The 16,480-nt window shown below is 43.7% G+C and overlaps 1 protein-coding gene across 1 annotated transcript in view; it reads right to left on the reverse strand.

The window, feature by feature from the left end:
• The window catches only part of OBSCN (obscurin, cytoskeletal calmodulin and titin-interacting RhoGEF), a 190,277-nt gene that overhangs the window by 81,954 nt on the left and 91,843 nt on the right, over positions 1–16,480 (reverse strand). Inside the window, exons 44-48 of the mRNA XM_050890946.1 lie at positions 13,583–13,849; positions 12,609–12,875; positions 11,099–11,365; positions 9,610–9,882; positions 5,754–6,023 (exon numbers count right to left, since the gene is read on the reverse strand). Coding sequence (XP_050746903.1) covers positions 5,754–6,023; positions 9,610–9,882; positions 11,099–11,365; positions 12,609–12,875; positions 13,583–13,849 — 1,344 coding nt within the window. The remainder of the gene's footprint in view (positions 1–5,753; positions 6,024–9,609; positions 9,883–11,098; positions 11,366–12,608; positions 12,876–13,582; positions 13,850–16,480) is intronic.

Raw genomic sequence — 16,480 nt, forward strand, 5'->3', positions numbered from 1 at the left:
ATGCCGTCATGCTGGGCCACTGAATGAATGCAGTTGTAGGGCAATGATATTGTGAAGGCCCAACAAGAAAAGCTGTCATGAGATCTCACTTATTCTAGAATATATCCAGTTACAAGCACGCCTTACACCAGGAGAATGGGGGACACGGAACAGAGAGAAAGACAATTTGTTCCTTGACGAAGAACACCTAGTTCAAAGACAGATCTATTTTTAAACTTCTGGACAAAATAGAGTGCACGAAATTGGCTGTTAATGCAAGCACAGTTAGAATTTTACTAGTGTTTTACTTTCCTATTAAATCAAATGTTATTGAGCACAGTGTAACTGGGGGGGGGGTTAAATACCTTTCTCATCCTAATCCAATTATAGTCATATACTACTGTGATTCAGATTCACATTAAAGAAATCTTGCCTTAACAGAAGCACAAGATATCCACATACATGTGTGCACTAACATGAGCTGTGGGGTTGGACTAGATGATCTCCAGAGGTCCCTTCCAACATCAACGATGCTGTGATTCTGTGAAATGAAAACTTCTCAGGAGCCCTTTATTTGACTGAGTAGAATACCTAACAATGCATTTATTTTTAATTTATGTTTTAGGCCCACTGGAGTTCTTTGCCTAGAGAGCTCAGAACCAGGTTCTGTCTCTGAAAATGTGAGATAATATTGATGCAAATGGACACAGGATTTGTGGGGTTTGCACACTATGTTGTTGCTGCATCGTTCTGATATTAGGAAGAAGTGATTTGGCATTTTATCTTTGCAGAGAGTTATATTTTCTGAATGTGCAAGGGACACGTTATACAGAGAAGGAGACATCAACCACTGACTACAATTCCATATTGTGGATCATTCCTGTTATGGTAGACAGTTATAGAATGGGGGGTAGATTTTAATAAAGAACCCTTAACCCTTTATATCTCCATATATACAAATCCCTTTTCCAAGCAAGGAATAAGTGTTACTTTTGTCTGAAAAGTAACAGCTTTTCCCAATGGCTATAAAAGGACTGGATGTGAAGGAGCTTGCTTTATCAAGTCTGGAGCTCAGTGTTATTTGCGGCTTGTGGCTACCCTTACCAAACGAGAAAAATATTTATTCAACAGACCAGAAAGCTTTGCTAGTGCAGTGATGACCATTACTATTCTAGCAGTCAATAAACGAGGCTCATTTTGTCACTGTGGTACTGCAATGTCATATACCCTTTGGTTTCCAGGAAGAGCTCTGGAGCCATCAATATAACAGCCCAAAGTCTTGTCTTGGGAACATACTGAGCTCAGCGCCCGTAGCCTAGCTACGGAGCAGCACAGTGGTAATTTTGTGAATTTCCAGCTACATAATATTTTGTGGTATTATAAAAACAATGGGGGGGGGGGGGGGGGGGGGGGGGATAAAAAAAAAAAATCAGGTGCTACCAGAGTGGTTTATGTTCAGCTCTACTTAGATGTCAGGTGAAAGCACCAGTCCTGACCCTGCAACCCTTCCTCACCTGAACCACTGAAAAAAAATCGATGTGGTTGTACCTGTAAGACTTCTGGCGTGAGTGTGGGTGAATTGCAGAAGTAGAGGGTTGCAGGACAGAGAAGAACTGTGAAGGGATTTAGTAAGGGTAGCCTGGAAGGCAGAAGCACTAGCACACTGAGCAAGTCCAGAGGTGGCCATGTGTTTCTTTCTAACAACGAAATACCTTTGACTAATAATTTAGCTGAAGATATAAGGGACCCAGCTCTGAAGGTGACAGTGCCTGAGTCGTGGCACGCCACGTCATTTAGGGTTAAAGTGTGGATCATCCCATCCTGCTCAGAGATTTCAGTCAGAAAGTTGTTGTGAAGGGGAGATCCATCGAGCCACCACTGCACGTTCTTCACGCCCGGGTGCGAGAGCTCGCAGGTGAACGTGGCTGACTCACCCACAAAGACGTCTGTGTTCTTTAAACCAGAAACTATGACTGCTGCTTCTTCTGTATAACAGAGCAAGAGAAGGTGCCAAAGGAAAACAAAAGCATAAACATATACATGTCGCTTCCTGCAGAACCAGCCCCAGCAACAATGCAAGTTGTCCAGGAAAGTTAAACTTGTAATGCTGTTCCAGGGAAAAAAAGAGCTAAAATTTTCTTTAAGGGACTTAGAAACCACCTTCCATCCTTCACCCGCTTGCGAGCACAGTGTGTGTGTGTCTGCAAACATTGTTTCATTGGGAGGAAACTCTACTCCATGACCAGGTCATGACTGGCTCTCCTGTGTGTTGCAACCACCTGCGCTGACGTATGAGGTGGGAGGCAGAGAGGTAGCTTAAGATTTAAATGTTTACTTACAGTGCTTTAAAAGAGTAATAAGAATATCAACAATGATAGAAGCTGTAATCAGTAATAACAAGAATTTCGGTATTTTTTATGACCACTACTCCAAGCAAAGAGTTTTTCAGCAGTACCACCATCTGCTATGGTACACGGTAGTCAGTACTTTGAACTACCTTAACTTATAAACATTGGTCCAGCCTCAGCCTGGATGTAAGTATTTATCTTCACTGAAATCAGGAAAGAAATGAATGGACTTTCAACTGTTCGCATCTGAGACAAGTGTTGCCAGTTACTGTCAACGATTTTGCAATAAGAAATCCAGGCAGCAAAATCAGAGCATTTCCACCACGTTTCACCTTACCTTGCACATACACAGAACCTGTGGTGATCTCGTATCCAGTGCTACAGGTATAATCCCCACAGTCATCAGGCTCTACACCATGGATGATCAGCTCAGCAATGCTGCCTTTCAGCTTCATCTCATACTTGTCACTGGGCTGAATGACCACCCCTCCTTTTCTCCACTCAACGGGAGCGTCCGGCTTGGAGATCTCACAGTGCAAGACAGCTGTTCCCCCTTCCTCAGACTCTACATTTTTCAGCTCTTCATTAAACAGCACGGGTAGTACTGCAGTGGAGAAGCAACTGCATCAGTGACAGTGCTCAGAGGTGAGAAAAACTTGCTTACAACTTCTCCGGCTTGGTAGTTCCTCTCTTTCTGAACCACAACTTGCCTGCTGGCAATGCCAAGCCCAGAGCAGGACTTTGAGTTGTGCCATAGTCAGACACTCACGGGGATCAGGTGCTGATACAGTGAGGATGTCCACTGCTGCTCCATAAAGGATTGCCATAGGTCACAGGACCTCTAAGGGGCTTCATGTGGGCATACACACAATTTTCAGTGTAAGCAGTCAGAGGCACAACAGTACCAATCACAGCATTTGGACATTTGATCACTGAAACCACACAGTTTGAGCAGGAGCTGGTTATGGGGGCTAAACTCAGGATCTAGAAGTATGATCTTGTTGCTTTAAAATTAATAAAACTATAAAATCAGTATATAAAAGTATAAAATGAATAAAACTATAAAATCCGAAAACATAGCCACTAGAAAGAGAGGCACAAATCTTGGGCTGCTCAGGCTCCATTTGAAATGGGCCTGTTCTAGGTACAGTGAAATGCTCCAGCCTCTTATGGTGAGGTAGCAGGCAAGTTTTCTAAATGCTCTTGTACATACCCTCCATTAGCAGCACCTGCAGTTTTGCTCCCAGCTCTCACAGTGAGACCAAAATTACAACTGTAGAAATAGAATTGGGTTTAAAAGGCACTAGATTCTTCTTTGAAGAACAGACTGTGGATCAAACCCTTTCCTGCAGTTGTAATTCACAGATAAAGTGTTGACGATATTGTAGTGATAAAACTTCTTTATCACCCCTATGGAGAACAGCCACAGCCATAACTTCTCTGCCTTCAAGCAAGGCTTCTCCTACCTTTGACTTGCAACGATGCAGTGGTCTGCTGATCCCCTGAGTCGCACGTATAATCGCCAGCATCCTGAGCCTCAGCGTCATAGATGAAGAGCTCAGCATGCGTCCCCTCTTGCCGGATCTCATACTTGTCACTTGGCTGCAGCACCGTGTCTCCTTTCCTCCACTCCACAGGTGCGTTGGGTTTCGTCAGCTCGCAGTGCAGCACGGCTGTGCGCCCTTCCTCCACCTCCTCGTTTTTCAGCCAGTGTTTGAAAAGCACAGGCAGGGCTTGAAAGGGGGAACGGGGCAAAGAGGAAAAAAAACGGGCGAAGCAAAAATAGGAAATGGAGGAATGTTTTATTTTTAAGGTACTGATAATGCCATTCGTGAAGTTCATGCACAATTCTGGCTGCATTTACCTAAGGAGACCTGCCAGGGGCGGGGATGCCTTGGTCTAAGCCAGCCAGGAGAGGAGGGAGAGGAGTTAACCAGCAGGAAAAATTTCAAGTTCTACAAGAGCTGCATTTCTCTCCCCATATCCTAGACTTCTTTTCACAAAGAATTCCCAACTAACTTAAATAATAATTTCTGAAGCCCAGAGGGTTTTTCATCCCCAAAATAAAACCACGGAACGGGATAAAAGCACTCAAAGAATACACACCTGCAGACCTGAGGCTGCACCATTTTAAGAACAACTTGAGATCATGTGGCGAGGGATCAATTACAGAATAAATAAGGCTGAAGGGACCTCTGGAGGTCTTCTATGGATGGAGATTCCTCTGCCACCCTGGGTCCCAGTTCCAGTGTCTGATCACCCCTTCATTGTGAAAGGTTGGGTTTTTTTTCCTAATATGAATTTCTCTTGCTGCAGCTTGCACTTGTTGTCTCTCATCTGTTTACTGAGCACCCCAAGGAAAGTCTGTCTCTCTCTCTCTCCTCTGTAGACCCCCATTAAGAAGCTGCAGACACCAACGAGGTGCCCCCTCAACCTTCTCTTCCCCAGGCTGAACAAACCCAGCTGCCCCTGCCTCTCCTTATACTTCAGGTGCTCCAGCCCCCTGACAAACTTGGTGGCCTCTGCTGCACTTGCTCCACTATCTCAATGTCTGTCTTGTACTGGAGAGCTCCAAAAATAGACATGCACATCTCTCACCACTGCTGAGCAAAGAGGAAGTCATACCTTTAACCTCTAGTCTGGCAGCGGTCTTCCCATCGGCTGTGTGACAGCTATACTCCCCTGAGTCCGCATGGTTCAAATCATGAATGACCAGCGTGTGCACATTCCCCTCCTGCTTGATGCTGCACTTCTGGCTGGAGCGGATCACGGACGTGCCTTTCTTCCACTCCACCGGCACATCAGGCTTGGACACCTCACAGGAGAAGTGAGCCGTGCCACCCTCCTGTAGCTCCAAGCTGTGGAGCGCCTTTACAAAGGCGACCGGAGCAACTGCGGGGAAGAGGGTACCAACACTGCTGCGACCGCCTAATCCAGCATTGCCCCCAGATCAGAACTGGGTGCCTATAGTTACATTTTGAACCAGATCAAAGAGGAACAAGCAAAATAAGGTATTGACCTGGCCCATCCTTCAAAATCATTCTATATAACTCAATGGAAAGGTTTTTCAGAGTCTTTGGACATTTTTTGGAGTAAATATGATCTAAAAACATCATAAGTAGGAGATTAATTCAGAACGTATTCTTGACATGCTTCAGCATTGATTCTGACATATCTTAGCTGCTTGTTTCAGGATAAGTTGGACAGTGTTCAAAGGATGTTTACTTCACTCCATGGACTATAAAAAGGACTGAAACAACTAGCTCAGATGTACATATCTAGCTCTTAAATGCCTAAATTAGGTTAGCAGAGTCTCCCAAAATTTCCAAGAACCCCTCCTCCCAAATACACCTCTCCAGAAGCTAAAACAATGTTGACAGTGCTTACTAGTACGTCCTCAATCCCTCTTCCTAGGAGGTTGCTCACCTTGGACCGTTAGCTGTGCTGCTGAGGTATGCTGCCCGACTTTGAAACTGATGGGCCCACAGTCTTCTAGTGTAACCTTCCTCAGGATCAAAGTGTGACGCGTCCCTTGGACTCTGATCTCATTCATTTCATTGGATTGCAGGGGAACATCCCCCAGGAACCACTGGGCATCCTGAGTTGTTTCCCGAGACAGCCTGCATTCAAACACTGCGTCTTCTCCTTCATACGAAGTAACATCCTTCAGCGTCTCCGCTATGGTTGCTGCTGGTTCTTTATGGAAAGGTCAACAGAGTTTGATATCTACTTTCAAGTGACGCTTCCTGGGTTAAACATTTCGTTATGCTCTTTCTTGACAGTACTATATTATTTGAAAGAACCACCACAAAGAGCTAAGCACTAAATGCATGGAAATGTAGTTACACGGGCATGTAGTAACATGTTACATTCTTACAGATGCATAATGTATGTATGTGTGCATATATATTATGCACATATGTATGACAGTCTATAAAGCATGCATGATAAATATATAATATGTATTTATAATGCGATCTATGTATTGTGAAAACATTGTCAACAGATTTTAGAGGTGACATTAACATTAAACCACAGAATCATTGACTAAAGACCCCTTTCTGTTTCCCTAGAGATAACTGACTCAGTTCTTATCCCTCTGAAATCACTCTCATCTCCGAGATCCCCGTGATTCAGTCTGGGCACAGGACAATGTCTAGCTGTCAAATTACTTGATCGTGTGCCCCTGCCACGGTACCAAACTCTATTCAGCTCTTCCCCACGCAAAGCCCCACCTTTCACGAGCACAGCTGCAGTGGTTTGCTGGTCCCCTGTGTCGCACATGTATTCCCCAGCGTCAGCTTCACTCAGGTTGCGAATCGTCAGCTCAGCCACGGTTCCAGCTTGATGCATTTTGTATTTGTCACTTGGTCGCAGCACTGTCCCGGCCTTCTTCCACTGCACAGCGGCATTTGATTTTGAGATTTCACAGCTCAGAGTGACGGTGCCACCTTCTTCGGCTTGCTGGTTCTGGAGTGGTTGTGTGAAGATTACTGGCAAAGCTAAGCCAAGATAAATCAGAGGAAAAAAATTATGTTTCATTGCTGACTGTGTCACTAAGTCTTCTGTTTAATGAAGCTGTGGTGCCACTCCAAATTTAGTTCAAACTCAATTCCAAAATGACTTTAAAACCCAATCAAGGAATGACAGAAAGTGCTGGATTTCCAGGAGCACTAAGCACTCTGCACTCCCCAAGAGTCACTGGGCACTGCACACACCGAGCATCTCAGGGAATGTGTTTCTTCTTACACAGGAGTGTCATGGATACGGACTCTTGAGCATCTAAGTGCATGTATCTCCAAATGGGTACCAAAGCTACAACTCAAAATCCTATGCCTGATATGTAAGTTCTTGGGTATTTGGGAGGGTGCATGGGGAAACATCATTATATAATGCCCCTCATTTGAAAACTGGACCCAGAAGAGAGATGAACTCTAGAACTCTCTGCACTGATGTGTATCACTGATGGGTCAAGATGGAGTTTTGATGGGTTGATTTGCAATGCACCACATGTAGAAGTTTAGTTCCCCAAGTCCAGTTCCCTAGAAGAACCTTGGTGGCTCCACCGCTATGCTGATGATATTTACAAAGGAAGGAGATGGGGTTCCAGAAATCGGAGTGAATTCACAGGAACTGGGTGGCAGATGTGTATAAGAGGAGATAGATCTGAAGGTTCTTTCGGGTGATGCAGGAATCGATGGTGTATTTTGCGGGACAGCTGGGGAACGGCTGGGGTCAAGGCTTTTGTGCAGTTGCATTTGCAGTGAAGGCATCCCATTGTGCAGCTAAGTCCGGCAGCTCTAGGGCTTTTACGAGCCAGCAAAGGAATAAGGAGGAGAGAGAAATAAAGTCTTTGTGAAGACCTACTCTGTCAGACTGTGTCACTGTTGATTCAGAAATCCTCATCACAAAAAAGGACCAGACTCTGCCACAGTATCCCTGAACCTTACGTATGGAACATCTAAACTAACCTAGAGCTCCCTAAAAGGTGAAGTGAAAGCTTTTTGTCACCTTTCACTACCACGGATGCCATAGTTTGCTCATCACCAGAATTGCAGGTGTAGTCTCCAGCATCCTTCAGCTGTAGATCGTGGATGAGTAGCTCCACAGCAGAGCCCATCTGCTTCATCTCATACTTGTTGCTGGCTTGGAGCAAGCCTGACCCTTTTTTCCACTTCACTGGTGCATTGTGTTTGGAGACCTCGGCATGAAGGATGACCGTAGAGCCTTCCTTGGCTTCCTGGTTTCGGAGTTTTTTTCCAAAGAGTGCTGGAGTGGCTGGGACCACACATAGAGACGCAAATGGACAGCCACCCTCAGAGGATCTGCTTACAGTACAAATATTCTGGTATCACCGGATCCTGGAGTTAGTGTGATAGCAGGCAGGTGCGTGCCCTTCATGGGAGAGCCCTCAAGGGACGTTTCAAAAGATGGCATTTCACAAGAACAACCTGGCTCCTCTTTATTTTTGCTGATCTTGTATCTCAGAAAAAGTCACCTTAATATTGTATTTGTACCAGAGTAGATTTTTAAAAATTGATATATTGGCACATTACACCTATTTTTAAGACCCTAGGCACCAGAAGTATTTGAGTGCCTTGCTCATCAGCTGGAGTAGAGTGCCCAAGGAAGTTTGAGCACTTTGACTCTTGAGCACCATTTTCCCAGGTAGAACTACAGCTTAAAGGATGGTTAAGCATCAAAAATGGTCTCATTCTAATTTCAGTTCCTGCCTTGGTTTTCTGAGTGACCAGAAAGAGGCCCTTGGGTCTAGGATTGTGGAAGCAGTTACTGCACTTGGGTCCCTCCATGTTCATTGCTCAGGAGGCCACAGGACTTAACTTCTGAAAGAAAAAGGACTCAGCTGCTTTATGCCAGTGAAGTTCATCTGAAGTCAAGGACAGTAGATAGCACCCTCTTGCTAGTACTAAGCTAAGGAAGTGGAACAAGTTTCTCATCTTAAAAAGAAAACAATTCAACCTACCTTTAACAGTTAAAGTGGCTGTCGTTTGTTCATTTCCATTATCGCAGGTGTATTTGCCAGAGTCTTCTGGTTTTAAGTGATGAATCTTTAAAGTATGGATTGTTCCCTCCTGCCTGATTTCATACTTGGAGCTTGGGGAAATCACCTGAGCGCCCTTCTTCCACTCCACCGCAGCATTGGGCTGGGAGACCTCGCAGCGGAGGATGGCTGTTTCTTCTTCCTGTAGTTCTGTACTCTGTAATTTCTCCTTAAAGACTGGAGGTAGCACTGAAATTACAAACACAGCAAAGGCATTTATAGTCACCTTTATCTTGCTCTCCTGCAGTGTTAAAGCTACAGCGGAACAGTTAAGTATTAAAAAATAGTTAAACATCTGTGTTATATATTGCGGGTTTAAAACAAGCTTCAAAGAGGGAAGGAGAAGGATGTTTGACTGAGAATTTCTTCAAAACAAAGTTTAGAGAAAGAAAGACTCCAAAGAAGAAGAAATAAAAAAGAAAAGGGAGAGTGGAAGCAACGAAAACTACAGGTCTATCAATCCACTTACTGGAGCCAACCTAGTAATTTCTCTAGAAACCAGTTAGCTTCAGGACCCTGGTGACATATCCACTGTCTATCCATGGTGATGACAGTCTATGAGACCACATCAGCACATCATGTATGCTCTGAAGCACAAGCACCCTACTAACATGAGCTAACAAGGGGTGAATGATGGCCTCGAATTTACTATTATCATAAACAAAATGTCACCTGTTTTCACCAATCCTGTTCCTTTCCCACATCACAGAGAGCCCTTACCTTTTACTGTGAGCTCTGCTGTCGACGTGTGGGGTCCCACTCGGAAAGCGATGGTGCCAATGTCCTGCTCGGTCACCTTCCTTAATGTCAGTGTGTGAATCTTTCCTTTTTCCACTGAGATCTCATTCATTTCATTATTTTGCAGAGCAACATCCTGTAGCTTCCATTCAACATCCCTTGCATTTTCATGAGAAACCTGGCACCGAAATGTGACATCGTCCCCTTCGAACACCACCATGTCCTTTAGGCCACTCACGATGGTCACGTCAGGCTCTGCAAACAGTCCATCAGTAGTCAAGACATGAAAAGGAAAACATGGATCAAATCGCAGAATCATTGAATAATATAGGTTGGAGGGGACTTCTGGACGTCACGTGGTCCAACCACTGCTCAAAGCAGGGGCAGCTTACAGCAGGTTGCTCAGCACCTTGTCCAGCTGAGCTTTAAGTACCTCCAAGGATGGAGATATCACAGCTTCTCAAATCACATTTCAAACTCTGCTGGTTCACTGCTTCCAGTGTACTTGGTAACACGGCCAATATCTTTCAGTTAGTGGTTTTATTCCTTGCCCTTTCTCAGAGATACATTGAGTACTGATTTTTTCAATTACATGTTCGATAATGTAATGGGGTGAGTAAAGTGTGAATGCTAGATGCCAAATTCCGGTTTTTGAAACTTATTACATTTGCACTTAGATATCTTCACAGAATAACATTAAAACCTGATCCCCTCTCCTGTTTTTTTGCAAACAGAATTGCATACACTCTGTGCTGGCGCTCCAAACTGGCTGGGGATCTGGTTGGCTCTGTGCTCTCAGCAGGACTTACTAGATTAGTGTGAGCACAGGGCATTTCTGCTTCAGTTTGCTTGAGTCCTGCTTCTAGGACAGCTGGGCACCTGCAGATCTGTGCAAAGATCATACAGAGAGCCTGCAACAGGCAAAAGCTGTATGTACCCCAAACCTGTTGGGGAATATCAAAGGAGAAGCAGCGCAATCTTCATCTGAGCAAACACAGTACACATTCACATAACTGAGGTCACCACCTGCATGAAAAATGGTGCAGCTGGGCATAATGTACAGAGTATCTATAATATCGAGTAGCCTGTAGAGATGCTAGCAGTGATTGTTCCACGCTAGTGGTCCAACCTGAAAGCAAGCTCTGTCTGGAATGACATTAAGGCCAGATGCAGCTGCCATGTGACTGGAAGCTGGGGATGAACCATCTGTTCACTCACATGCATATGATGTCAAGCAAATCTTTCAAGCCATGAGTCAAAAATTACAGCTGCCTTATGCCCTCCTGTTCACCATGTGAATCTTTGCTTCGGCGCATTTGTCGACCGCAAGATTTTTTTTATGATACCCTTCATATGCTCTGTGTTTATCACAATAGTTTATCACAATTGTTTATCACAATAGTAACAGTTATGTTGCAAAATCTTAGCATCCTAAAGTAAAAATCCCCTTGCCCCAATAAATGGGTCTTGCCTTTCACGGTCAGTTTTGCAGAAGTCGTCTCATCTCCAGCCTTGCAGGAATACTCTCCAGCATCGCTAGGCTCCAGGCGGTGAACACGCAGCTCACGGAGGGTGCCGTCCTGCCACATTTCGTACTTGGAACTTGAGTGAAGGACGACTCCATCTTTCCTCCACTCCACTTCTGCTTTGCCAATAGAAATCTCACAGCGCAGCCTGGCCGTTCCTCCCACTTCCACTTCTTCGTTCTTCAGCTGCTGCTTCACCTGGGGTTTGATGGCTGCAAAGTGAAAAACAATTAATATACAGTCCGTTAGCTTGAATGCCAGGTCTGCACAACTCAGCACAAGGCACTTGGGGTCTGACGCTGCAGAACAAATTTGCATTAAGTGGTTATATGATAGTAACAACCCTTTTTTCTCTATAAACAGACCTATATTCTGTATAACCAGACAAGGAGAGGATCAGAAAGTGCCCCAAATACGTTTGTTTCCCATAAAGTCAAGGGCATCCACATTACACATTTTATACGTCTGCTCTGGATATTGGAAACTCCAACACGCATAAAGATTTTGGCTAAGCAAAACCTGGTACTTTCTGATTAAAACTAGTGCAAATCTGTTCATTTTTGTAGAAATACTCATGACTTCCAACACTGTAAATGATGTAAAGCTTTAAACACATATCTGATTTCCCTGCTGTCTTTTTGAGACCCTAGACCATCAACAGTGAGTCCTTCCAGATGATGCACAAAGGGACTACATTTATTCAAGTGGGGCATGGAACAGCTCAGACAACAGCTTGTGACTGATGAAAACAGGAAGGGAATATCCATCGTGTGTGTGTGTGTGTGTGTGCGAGCAGTTGTGAAAAACAGGAATCTCAATGCTTGAGGTTCCTCTGTCTAAACCCTGTTGTGATACATGTAGAGCAAGCACAGGGCTCTTTCACCCGTAGTTGACCCAGCGGCTGCTTCATGGGTCAGGTTCAGCCAAGAGGATGGAGTTTGAAAGGTTGTGACTTACATCAAAGCCACAAGTTCCACCCAACAGTTTGAGATGACCGCAAACATTTCACAACCATTTCCTGGTTCGTTTAAACACAGTGTTCTCAGGATCTTCATGGGAAGGCATTACAAAAATTGAAAATAGTAGATTTTTTAAATGCTTTTGTAAATGACTTATAATTAGTTATTGATTCAACTGAGCCAGAAATGAATGCAAAATGCCAAAAATAAAGATCATTAGAATTTCAAAATCCCCATGATGCAGAGTTTCTTGCTTTTATCATATTAGAGGAAGGGGTCAATACACTGTACACTGTGCTTTACAGGCTTAAATAGCCATTCTACAGATCCTGTCACACACGATCCACTTTTCTGTATTCTGGTTTATGACTGGGCACCTGCTTTCCTCATTGTCTTAACTTTTGGAGGGGTTTATTCACCAATAAAGAAAAGAATATCATTCAAACAATTTCACAAATCCCTTTTATCCTCTGTTCCATTTTGATGCAATGCTAACCATTCACTCTGAGGACTGCTGTGCTCTGCCGGTCTCCTGTATCACATGTGTAATCAGAGGCATCTTCTGGTTCTACATTATGAATCACAAGTTCAGCTGTGCGACCACTTAATTTAATTTCATATTTGGCACATGGGAAGAGCTCCATGGTGCCTTTCCTCCACTCCACTGTTGCATTATCCTTTGTCAGCTCACACTGGAATTTCACCGCAGCTCCTTCTTCTGCCTCCTTGTCTTTGAGCTCCTTTTTGAAAAGAACTGGCAGAGCTAAAGGGGAAAAAAGAAGTAACAGGAGCTTTTATTGGAGCCTGAGTCAAGTCCTGGTTAACACAGTTAGACTGACACTTTGGAGAACAAGATACTGTGCTTTGCAAGTGCTATATTCCTATGCAGGATCCATGTTTTCCAATTTGCTTGGAGCTACTAGAAGATCTTGCTGCGTCAGAGGCAGCCATCTGCACTTATAACATTTATTTCTTTTGTTCCTTGACTCAAATCCTTCCCAGAGTTGAATTCTTTGAATGAATTTATCCTTCAGTTGATCTAACAACGATCTCAAGAGTAAAGAAGTTCAAAACTCCATGGACAGCCTTGACAGATCAGTAAGGTCGTTGTCAGTCGTCTTCCAGGATTTGGAAGAAAATCTTTTTTTAAATACTTAAAGCACATGTCGTGTGAAATGTCCAGACGTTATGTTAAGCATTGCTCTTTCTTTAATTTCTCCCCAGCCATAAAGCTAGAAAGTATTTCTTCTTAGAACTCAAAACTCAAGTGCAGCACTGGAAAAACAAAGTATCATCCTCTTCCATTCTCTTTTTAAAAAAAAAAAATAAAAAAATAATTCCAGTACATCAGATGAAAAGGAAATATTTATAGGGAAAAAAAATCATGTACTGAAAAATATGCATATTCAAACTGTTGCTTTACATGTTGGATATAATCTGTTTCTTTAGGAGTCAGCTCACACCACCTACCTTTCACATTTAAAGATGCCTTGGTTTCCTGATCCCCAGTATCACAGCTGTATTCTCCTGTATCTTCTAATTTGAGATTATGTATTAAGAGCTCTACCAGACATTCCCTCTGCCTCATTTCATATTTCTGGCTGGGCTGCAGCCCCACTCCTCCTTTTCTCCATTCCACTGCAACATTGGGTTTTGACAGCTCACAGCAGAATGTACCTGTACTTCCTTCCTCTGATTCCATATTTTGTAGGGGTTGCTTAAATGTGACAGGCTGTGCTGCAAAATTTGAGAGGGAAATGTTTTAAGAGTGTTTTACTCCGAAAAGGACTCAATCCTACCATCATTCTTCAGAAATGGCCTATTCTAGTGATTCCATAACCCTTGGGCTGCAACTCTCTGTCTTGGTAGCATCTTTCTTGAACCATTATATGACCCAAGAGCTGAGGACGGATGGTGAAGTTAGGAAAGATCTGGTCTTAGAGAGTGGTCCACAGAATGGCCTGGTTTGTGATCTGAAGGAGTCAGACTTTCCTATGGAAGTGTCTTCGTGCCAACTATGGATGCTTTAGTCAAAGATCACCGGGACATGCTCTCTCTTACATGGACCCTTGTTCCTTAATAAAGGTCTGCGAGTTTGCAACATTAAGCGAAGAGTATTTTCCCCCAAATAAAGCTTCTATCAACATATAAAAGATCAAGTTAGCATTCAAAACACAAAAAGAGGCAGTACAGTAAAAGATGACAATAAAGTGATAAATGGAAGAGGAAATTCAGATTTCAGGCAAGGTCTTGCCCTGGATGGTAGAAGGGGTGGAGGAAAACAGATGTGGATGCAGTTGTCTGCAAAGTTTACACCTGAGGCTCAAAACCTCAAGTAATCATACAGCACATTCACATGTTATAGAAATCCTTTATCCCCCAATTGTTGCATCTCTTATCATCCCAATCAGGCATTACGCCCAATTAGGCGTCCCTTATGCCTACTGAAGCAATCAACAACGCAAAATAACCATCAGCCTGCCTGGCTTATTTTCTGTTATCCATTCCAATATGCAGCCACACTCCCTGCATTCAGAGGGCAGGAGCGCTAATCATATTTTGACATCATGGCAGCATTTAATTGCTTTGATGCTGATTAATCACTCCAGATACTGCAAGCAGAGCTCTTCTAACTTGACCACGTGTCATGCTCAAGTAGAATCTGTATGCTGGCCTGGACCAGAAGCAAAACAAATCAATGGCTGTAGAGAACACTGAGACATGCTCCTTTCACTTCATCTCTATTGAGCCAAGGGTCAATACTCCGCCTACCATGTACGGTTACCACAGCCGTTGTCTGCTGATGTCCAGAGTCGCAGGTGTACCTTCCTGAATCGTCCAGTTCTAAGCCATAAATGACCAATTCAGCAGCGGAGCCCTGCTGCTTCATCTCATATTTCAAACCAGGGTAGAGAGTAATATCTCCTTTCCTCCACTCTACTGGAGCCTTGGGTTTGGTAAGCTCACACCTCAGTGTTGCTGTACCACCTTCTTCTGCCTCGGTATTCTGAAGCTCTTGTTTAAATAGTGCTGGCAGGGCTATAAAATAGAAACATAACTTGCAACGTACTGCAGTTGGGGTTTGGGAAAGAGAAAGTAGAAAGAAAACGAAAGCACTAAAAGAGCTTTTTTGCAGATGTCTCTACACCTCAATGCTCCAGATTCACAGTACAAGGCTATTTCCCCAGAGAAGTAATAGGAATATCTGCAGAACACGAAGAAATCAATTTCAAGAAGTTACATTTGCCATGAAGCATATAGAACCTTAATCTAATCTATGATCTAAAAATGGCAGAATATTTTTCCTGCTATAAAAGTAGCTAACATGTTGCCCTGATCACTGAAGAGGTATTCTGAAGATCAGCAGGGAATTATAAGAGTTCAGATTGCCTCTTAAGGCAGGGAGTTGTAAGAGTTCAGATTCCGTTTTAAGGCAGGCCACTTGCAGGAAAGATTAGAAGTATCCTGACAGTAACATACTGACAAAATGCATTTAGTTCTGCATTGCAATTCCCATTTTCTACCTGGTCACTCTGTTAGGCTGTATAGACCATGCTATTCTGCACACCTTACGAATTGTAGTCAGATCTTCTCCATACGTGACACTAAACCACAGTTTTTATTTTCAGAAAATATTATAAATTTTTCCTTTTTTTTTTTTTTTACCGTTGACTGTCAAAGTGGCAGTTGTCTGCTGATCTCCGCAAACACAGGTGTAATCTCCAGTGTCCTCCACATCCAGCTCATGGATAATCAGCTTTGCAACAACACCATCTTGACTCATTTTATATTTTCTGCTTGCTTTGAGCACCTCCTGGCCTTTCTTCCACTCCACCACAGCAGGTTTAGTCAGCTCGCAGTGCAGAGCAGCTGTCCCACTTTCTACAGCTTCTAGGTCCTTCAGGTCTTTTCTGAATTCTGGAGGCAGTGCTGAAGAGAGAGTGAATATTCCTTAAAAAGCAGCTAGATGAGGTCCTGGGGGAGAGGATGGATGGTACACCACTAAGCCCTGATCCAGGTCAGTGGAACACAATGGAAAAATCTTCCCCAGCTTCCCTGGACTCTGCATCAGGGCAGGAAAGTGAAAAGGACCAGCACAGCTGAGGAGGACAAACATGAACAGGCAACTCTTTTGCCAATTCTAACAGAAGGAGGAAGCATATAAGCAAAGTCCAAAGGAAGACAAAAGCCCAAGCAAACAGAAAGGGAATGGGAACAGACCATAGAAATAGGGACTTGGGCAGGTCTAAGGTCTGCAGGACCTTAGCCGCAAGGATTACTTTACCATGCACTGTTAAGGCGGCTGTGGTAGTCTCGTCTCCACACACACAGGTATAATCTCCAGTGTCATTCAAGTCTAAATCGTGA

The sequence above is a fragment of the Gymnogyps californianus genome, chromosome 2 (genome assembly GCF_018139145.2).
Source record: "Gymnogyps californianus isolate 813 chromosome 2, ASM1813914v2, whole genome shotgun sequence".
NCBI classification, from domain to species: domain Eukaryota; kingdom Metazoa; phylum Chordata; class Aves; order Accipitriformes; family Cathartidae; genus Gymnogyps; species Gymnogyps californianus.